The following is an 8,671-nucleotide window of genomic DNA, read 5'->3' on the forward strand; positions in this document are numbered from 1 at the left end:
TTATGGGTAAAACGTCTACGCAGTAGATAACAAAAAATGCATGTTCCTTTAAAAACTGACCACCCCTTAACCACTCCCTGATCTGGCCCTGAATCACCTAGTTAGCATATCTGGCACATGTTTTATTGTATTTTATCCTATATAAACTTTAACTGTACCCCTCTAAGGTCGCAAGTTCCTTAAGAATCCTTGCCCGTTGAAAAGCGTAACAATAAACTTTTTGCCAACTTGACTTAAAGAATGCTTGAGTCTGTGAATTCATTCCAGATGACCCCATCCTGTACTCCAAACTTTGAGGGGTCTCAACCTCTCAGACCGCAACAGATATAGACCTATTGGTTAATGAAAAGGTTTTCAGGCTTCAGGTCTTGTTAGATCAGGTCCAGCGAGTGAAGATACTGAAAGGTCAGGAAAATCTAAACTGCATAAAAACAAGCATGGGGACCCATGAACCTTATGATCCACTGTAGGTGTGAGAACATTTCCCCACATGGTATATATGCCATAACCATATACAGGTTTGTGTTGTCTTTGAAAGAAAATTCTAGTTGATCTAGAATGGGAATTTAGCAGCCTGCAGGATATGCCTCTCATTCAGGGTATTCTTAATTATTTTCAGCTTCACCACCTTCTGTTTATCAAGGATTTTCAAGGCAACACGGTTCCCAGATTCCTTGTGCTTCACAAGTATGTCTCAACTAAAGGAATCAGCTGGATTCTACTTTGCTGAAGAGTTTCCCATTTTTTTAAAAGAATTATTTGGCTTTAGCTAGAAAATCTTCTGTGCATTCTAGTTCACTGACCTTTTTGGCAGAGGCTATGGTCCCCACCTCTGCGGTGCTGGTGCTGGCTCTGGCCAGGGTTCCCCCTTCCCCCCACCTCTGCCATTGTTCCCAGCTCCCATTGAGCTCAGCTGGAAAACCACAGAGACAGACACAAATAGTTCTTAGACTGTTTCATCAAGCTCATTTGCTTTGATTTATAGAAATCTGAAGTCTTTCTGTTTTGACTTAAAAAAAATTCAACTCAATTTTTCTTCTTTTTCTTAATTTTTCCTAATGTCTGAGCCTCTCTATACTCCTCAGAATACTCAGCTTCAATTAAGTTTTCTACCATGTTTCTATTCTATCCATTGTCAAGTTCATCTTTCTTAATTTTTCTAGTAGTTAGCTTATAATTCCAATGCTAGAAAAGCCACATCTTCCTTAAAAAGAAAAAACAAAAAAACAAAACTCATTGTGATTATAAGCCAATCCGAAGGTTCCGGTGCTATGTCCACTCTATTTTAAATATATAGTTATTGCATAGTAAATGCTATATAAATGCTATACATTTAACTATATTATATATTTATATTATGATATAAGTATTATTTAAAAATTCCTTATGGAGATTTCTATTCACTAATCTTAACATTATTCACTGTACTGGGTCCTTTTATTTTGTTTGCTCATCTCTGTAGTTTTTCTCTCCTTTTTCCTATGAAGCTTTCTTTTCTTTCCTCTTTTTTTTTTTTTAAATCACTACTCTTTTTTCCAGGTGTATTTGTTGTTTTCTGGTGCTGCAGGAGAAACTAGACTTATTCATATGTACTCACTTCCACTACCATACCAGAAGCCACAACTCACTTCCAACACTGCCACTAAATCTCAATTTCTGTTCTCCCAGGTTTTAAAAAAAAATTAAGCCAATAATCATGCAATAAGTCATGTCTGAATTGAAGATTTTAAAAAATAAACAAAAAATTTCTCTTACCTCTTATGAATGGTAACAGATTCTCCTTTCCATTTTTTCTCAGGAATACTATAAAAGGATTGGCAAAAAAAAGGTTCAGATTTATATTTAGCCATAAAATAATAAAGTTCATTTAGAAATATTCTAAACTTATGACATACTTTACTAACATAATCAGTGCGATGTAGCGCATAGAGCACTGGATTTGGAATCAGACAACTTCAGTCCAAATTTCAGCTCTATTACTTACTACTACCACCTCTGTGACCACAGGAAAGACACAATATATATGGGCCTGTTTCCTTAATTTGTGGTGTGGAAATCAATAGCTTCCAAGGTCCCTTCAAACTCTAAATCTATAATTCCATAAGAAAAGTTTAAATGACACTTTAAATGGACAGTGTAAATAAAACAAAAAACAGAAAACAAAAACCTACTACATTGTGATGGGGTATGGGCCCAAGCCGAGACCTTTGCCCCTCACCCCAAAAAGAACTTGGGTCCCATTTGTCTATGGGCCCCAGAAAACCCTTGAACCCTATTTGAACCTTTACCTGGTCAAGGAAGTCTAGCAGTCCCCTGAAGTTATTCTTATTCTGGCTCTTCCTTGCCAGGGCCCTATGTCCAGGTTCTTGGTTTCCCTAATTAAGCCTAGCCCTCTACAGTCTATAGCCCTGGGTTATATTTCCCCTCTTTGATCTTATCCAGACCCCATTCAACCTCTTCCTTATCATCTAGGTTCTATCTTCCAGTTCTTTCTTACCCTAATAAAGCCTAGCTCTCCATTGTCTATTTCTGGATGACACCATTCAACCTCCCAGACACTCCCATCAGGAAGTCCTGATTTTGGAGTTTCAGCACCCCTAGCATCCAAACCTCAACAATTGTACTTGTTGTTGTTTGTCCTTCATTCTCTATCTTTCTCTCTCTCTTTTTTTTTAAGGCAATTGGGGTCAAGTTGAAGAGGTTTACCTACAATTCCCAGAAAAACCTTAAAACTTTGAGATTCCTTGTAGACTCACTTATCTCTCTTTGACAAAAAGAACCTGGCTTCAGTTTTGTTTACTGGTCCCAGAAAATCCTTAAAGTTTTAGAAACTGCCTTATTTCCCTTTGAAAGCCCTTGAAAGCAAACTTCCCCTTCCAGCTCCCTTCATTATCTATTCTCATTGTCAGTACAAATCACTCAGACATTCCAAACAGAAATTCTCACCTGGACCCTTTTCCAAATGATCCACCTCCCCCATCAACTGGCTTTCCCATTGTTCTGCCTTCCTGGCCATTCCCACCCTTAATCCTAGCTAGGCCCCAGTGTTCCTTTTGCCCCAGCTTGCTGGCCACCCCCATCCAGATCTCCCTAAACCCCTCCTCACCTCACCCCAAACTGCTTGGCCATTCTTTGGACCCCTCCTCCTGTCACTCAAACTGGATGGCCCCTCCCTCAGTCTGTACTTAAGGCTCACCTTTCCTCCATTCTGATGCTGAGCTGTTCTCAAGCTTAGAAGCTGAGAGCCCTCATGCTGGCCCAACCTAAGGGCGTCACCTGGCCTGACCACCCTAGCCCACGCTGAGCTTTCTAGACTGCCTCACACTGCTCGTCCTTGTGAGCGTCACCTGACCACCTTGAACCCTATTTAGATCACTTATGTTTGGGTTCCTTTGGAGTCTGGCCCATATGCTTATCTTTAATAAACTTTTTCTCTGGCTGGAAGAAGATCTGAGTTGAATTCATTCAGGCAGATCTGCACCGTGATTTAGGCTTTTTCCCACGATCGTGGGGTGCCTCTGTGCATCTAAGAGCACCCCAAAACCCCCACCCTCTTCAAAATGACTTGCCCAGGGTCACACAGCTAGTAAGTGTCAAGTGTTTGGTCTGAGGCCAGATTTGAACTCAGGTCATTAGCTGCCCCTGTCCTTCATTCTCAAAGAAGACCATTACATTGGGAAGGTGATGCCATGACTAGCATATGAATTGGATTTAAGCAAGGGAGAACTGTGCAAAGGTCCAGTGGCAAGATATAGATCAGGACTGGAGATAGCTCTGGAAGCAATGGAGACTTTGGCCTTTTTAAATTAAGGTCTTTCCCAGGTCTCAGTTTGACGGAGCCTAGCCCATTCAGTGATTAAGGCTAGGTAAGAAATGAGCAAAGAATGGCCTCTTTTACCTAGTTAAAAAAAAAAAATCAATCTGGGAGGGGAAGACCCTCATGGCCAAAACAGAAACAATTGCTAGTTACACTAACTCTGAACCACAGAAGCCCAAACAATGGCTAACCTGAATAGCTAAATGGCAGATTATACATTGAGTCTGACTCATTCTTCTCACTGATTTATGCATAGTACATAATATGGCAGAGTTAGAATGAGGAAATCTCAGATTTAAATCTAACACTTATTAATTATGTGACTGTGGACAAGTTGGCTTCCTGTCTGGAAAATGGGAAAAATAATGCCAGTAAAGGTATCTCTTTATAGGAAAGAAAGGACTGGTCTTGGAGTTAGAGAAAGATTTGGTGTTCAAGTCCTGCCTCTGACACAAGCCAACTGTGTGACCTATCAGTCCCTTAGGTAACTTTCTAAGACTTTAGATTATCAATATATTATAGGGTTTCCAAACTGAAACCCCAGTCCCCAAATATCTAATTACAATATTCTTCATGAGCCCTCAAGATCTCAGAACCATAAAAGATTTAGATCCTGTAGAGTCAGAGGCAGCATGAAGGAATTTCATGCATTTTTGCCAAGACTAGAGCTGAGTATGAAATCTGATATATAAACACAACCACAAGAGTCCACAGAAAACTAGAAAAGTAAATTTATTTGAGCAATTGGAAGGAGCTGTATGATGTTTCAGGACTAAGTGCGATAAAAGGGAAAAAACCTTTTGAGAACCTGAATACCCTCAAAGAATACTGAAGGGAGTTAAATAAGAAAAAAGAGGGCTGGTAGGTGGACTAACTGTTCTGAGGATATTGAGAAGAGAGAAAAGGAAGAGTAAAAGGAATATGCTAGTGCAGAAAGGAGGAAAGAGATAGAACTTGCTATTTCTAATATAAACTGGAACGCTTGAGAATTATATAAAAACATGGAGACTGGGGTAGGGGAAGTGGGCATCAGATGAACTTCAATCTTATTTAAAAGGAAAGTTGAACATGTGTACATAGACAGTTTGGTGTAGAAATATATCCACTTCAATAGAGAAATAAATTGAATAGAGGAGAGATTAGAGGTTAATACCAAGAAGGATAATACCAGAATATAAGAGGATACCTATCAACTAAGGAATGGCTGAACAAACTATTTTATATGAATGAACTATTAATAGGCTATAAAAAATGATGAAAAAAAAAGGACTGCAGAGGATCCTGGATAGTACGAACCGATACAGAGTAAAGTAAGCAGAACCAGGAGAACAATTTACATAAGCACAATATTGCAACAAACGGTTTGGTAAGACTTAAAAACTTTGACTGATGTAATAATGAACCATATTCCAGAAGACCTATGATGAAATGTTATCCACCTCCTGAACACAAAGGTGGAAGATTCAAGGTGCAGAAAGAGACAAAATGTTTGTATGTGGGCACTATTATGATGCATTTTGTTGTCCAATTGAGGGTATTGTGGGAGTTGAGTGAACCACACTTTAAACTGGCTCCATACTGGTCAGTTACTGTTTCTTTGTTACGTTGATTGAATATCAACACTAGGGTGGGAATTTTTTTCTGCTTTCAGGGAATTGTGCCTGTTCACTCTCTTTCTCTCAATTTAGAAAGCCCCTAATCTATCCTCTGATTAGAAATCAGATTACCTAATTTTGAATCCTGGTTAATTGGTTTTTTTTTAAATTAGTCTTATTTGATTGTTTTTAATGTGTAAAAATTTGTCTTCCATTGTATTTGGGATCCAGTGCCAAAGCTGAGGGGGCCTGATCTTGATTTCTTATGTAATTGGCATGTACTGTTTAACAGATTGATACGCTCAGAAGCTCAAACCATTGTTTCCTCAGTCATTTCAGATTTCACCCACCACACTATGCTCATTTGTTAAAAGAGTTTTGGTTTCGTCTTTCTCGTGGATTTTTAATGTTAGGGGATGAAAATGTGCGTACATGTGGGGGAGGGGTTGTAATATTGATGCCAAAAAAAAGAGAGCCACTAAAATATTTTTAAATTCAATAGAACAGAACATAAGGAAGTTCAGAAGGAAAAACAGACAAGCAAGAGTTTTGAATGTAACTTGTAGAATTTATTATATGCTACAAAACAAAGAAATAATAGAAAATGGAGAATCATGATTTCATATATAATCCACTTTTTGTGTTTGGTTCTATATATGGAAAAGTTTTTTTTAAGTTCAAAATTAAAAAAAAAAATTAAAACCCCAAAGAGATCATAAAAATGGGAAAAGGACCCACATGTACAAAAATATTTGTAGCAGTTCTTTTTGTGGTGGCAAAGAACTGGAAACTGAGGGGATGCCCATCAATTGGGGAATGGCTAAACAAGTTGTGGTATATGAATGTAATGGAATACTACTGTGTTACAAGAAATGATGAGCAGGTAGACTTCGAAAAAACCTGGAAAAACTTACATAACTGACGCAGAGTGATATGAGCAGAACCAGGAGAACACCGTACACAGTAATAGCCACACTGTGGGATGACTGTCTTTGACAGACTTGGCTCTTCACAGCAATGCAAGAATCTAAGACAATTCCAAAAGACTCATGATGGAAATTGCTATCCACATCCAGAGAAATAACTGTGGAGTCTGCATGCAGATGAAAGCACACTATTTGCTCTCCTTTTCCTTTGTTGTTTTGTTTTATTGCTTCATTCTTGTAGTTCTTCCCATTAGTTCTAATTGTTCTTTACATCATGACTAATGGGAAAATATGCTTAATATGAACGTATAAGTAGAGCCTATATCACATTGCATGCCATCTTGGGGCGGGAGAAAATTTAAAACGCAAAATCTTATGGAAATGAATGTTAAAAACTAAAAATAATTAATTATCAAGGGAAAAAATTAAAAAGGAAAGACAAATGTGGTAGACATATGTTATTCATAGTTAGTTCAAACCACTATGATAAAAATGACAATACTAAATTAATTTACAAATTTTCTACCATATTCAATCATGATGGAGTTATGATATAAAATCACATAAAACAAAATTCATCTTAAAAAGTTAAGAATATTAATAGAAATAATGAAAAAAGGAGAAATATAATATAATAAATAGAAAAGTAATGTAATAAATGTAACAAGATTTAAAAATAAATATTTTAAAGGTTTTTTAAAAATTCTAAAGTCAAACATTAAAGTTAAAAAATTTCCATGTTTGAAGTGTAACAAATAAAGTAGTTGAAGATGCAAGATAGTAGACAGGTTGGGGCTGGATAAGTAGATTTGTTAATTAACAGCATGCAGATGACAACCGAATTCATGGGAGCTGATGAAATCATTAAGTGAAATTGTATGGAGGGAGAAGAGAAGAAGGTCTTTGAGTCAATGAGAGTTACCAGGCATGATATGAATTCAGCAAAGGCAACTGAGGAGTGTGGGTAGATAGGTAGGAAGAAAACAAAGATAGTGACATGTCCTAAAAACCTAGAGAGAAGGCAGTAGGAGAGGGTAATCAAAGACTGAAGAGACATCAAGAAGAATGAGAATGAGAAAAGGGCATTGGATTTAATAATTAAGAAATCACTGGTAACTTCGAAGACTGGGTGAAGGATGAGATCAGAAGCCAGATTGTAGAGAGTTAAGAAGAGAATGAGAGCAGAGGAAGTGAAGGAACATACTGTAAATGGCCTTCTCAAGACTTTAGCCACAAAAGGCAGGAAAGATAAGGGATGACAGTGGTGATGAAATGTTCAAATGAGGGTTGAGGATGGGGGAGACATAGGCATGTTTGTAGGTAGTGGGAAAACAGATGATAGAAAATGAAGTAAAAGGGTAGGGATGACAGAGGGGGAAATCTGCTGGAGGAGGATAGAATGGGACCACTTATGCACACAGAAGGGTTTGTGTTGGCAAGGACACAATGCTCCTTATTGGTTTTAGATAGCTATTTACTATACTGTATTCAGGAAAAGGACATCTATATTTTTTACTGTTTTTAACAGAAATGTGTTAAGATTTTTTTCAAAAGACTTTTCTTATTGATATAATCCTGTAGTTTCAATTATTTCTGTTTATTAATATGCTCTATTATATTAAGGCTTTCTTAATACTGAAATAAACTTGCATTTCTGGGATAAATCTGACCTGATCATAGTATATACTACTTTTGATATGTTGCTATAGCCACTTCACTAATATTTTATTAATAATTCTTGCAATATTATTAATTAAGGATATTGGTCTTTTCTTTTGCTTTTCTCTCTCCCTAGAGTGGTTATCAAGGCCAATGTGTATGAATAAAGATATCTGCATCTTTTCTTATTGCTGTAAAGAGCCTACATAAGAATTAGTTGTTATTTGAATATCTGATATAAGTTAAATATAAACCCATCAGATCCTACCTGGTTTTCTCTTTTTTGGGGGCGCGGTGGGTGGGAGGGGGAGAGAAAGTTGCTGAGAGGGTTTGGGATCCATTTAAGACATTCTCTTTTCTAAGATTTAGTTATTTAAATCCTCTAATTCTTGTTCCATTAATCTGGATATTTTTATAATTTATCCATTTCATTTAAATTATCAGTTCTGTACGCATATAATTGGACAAAACAGTTTCTGATAAATGCCTTATTTTTTTCTTTTTTTATTCTAGCAATTTCATTTTCTTTTTTTAAAAATTAGTTTATTTTGATTTATCAACAATCACTTCCATAAGTTTTTGAGTTTAAAATTTTTCTCCCCCTCCTTCCCCCCCTTCCTCCCCAAGAGGAATGCAATCTGATATAGGCTCTACTTACACATTCATATTAAGCT

The 8,671-nt window shown here is 37.0% G+C and overlaps 1 protein-coding gene and 1 pseudogene across 2 annotated transcripts in view; both read right to left on the reverse strand.

The window, feature by feature from the left end:
- Positions 1 to 888, reverse strand: part of LOC114032175 — a 1,879-nt pseudogene extending 991 nt beyond the window's left edge.
- KIAA0391 (KIAA0391 ortholog) overlaps positions 1 to 8,671 on the reverse strand; it is a 77,077-nt gene that overhangs the window by 39,663 nt on the left and 28,743 nt on the right. For both annotated transcript variants that reach the window (XM_027847431.1, XM_027847430.1), the window contains exon 2: positions 1,756 to 1,803. In XM_027847431.1, the coding sequence (XP_027703232.1) occupies positions 1,756 to 1,803 (48 nt within the window). The remainder of the gene's footprint in view (positions 1 to 1,755; positions 1,804 to 8,671) is intronic.

This window comes from Vombatus ursinus, unplaced genomic scaffold, assembly GCF_900497805.2.
Source record: "Vombatus ursinus unplaced genomic scaffold, bare-nosed wombat genome assembly UNPS02015406.1, whole genome shotgun sequence".
NCBI classification, from domain to species: domain Eukaryota; kingdom Metazoa; phylum Chordata; class Mammalia; order Diprotodontia; family Vombatidae; genus Vombatus; species Vombatus ursinus.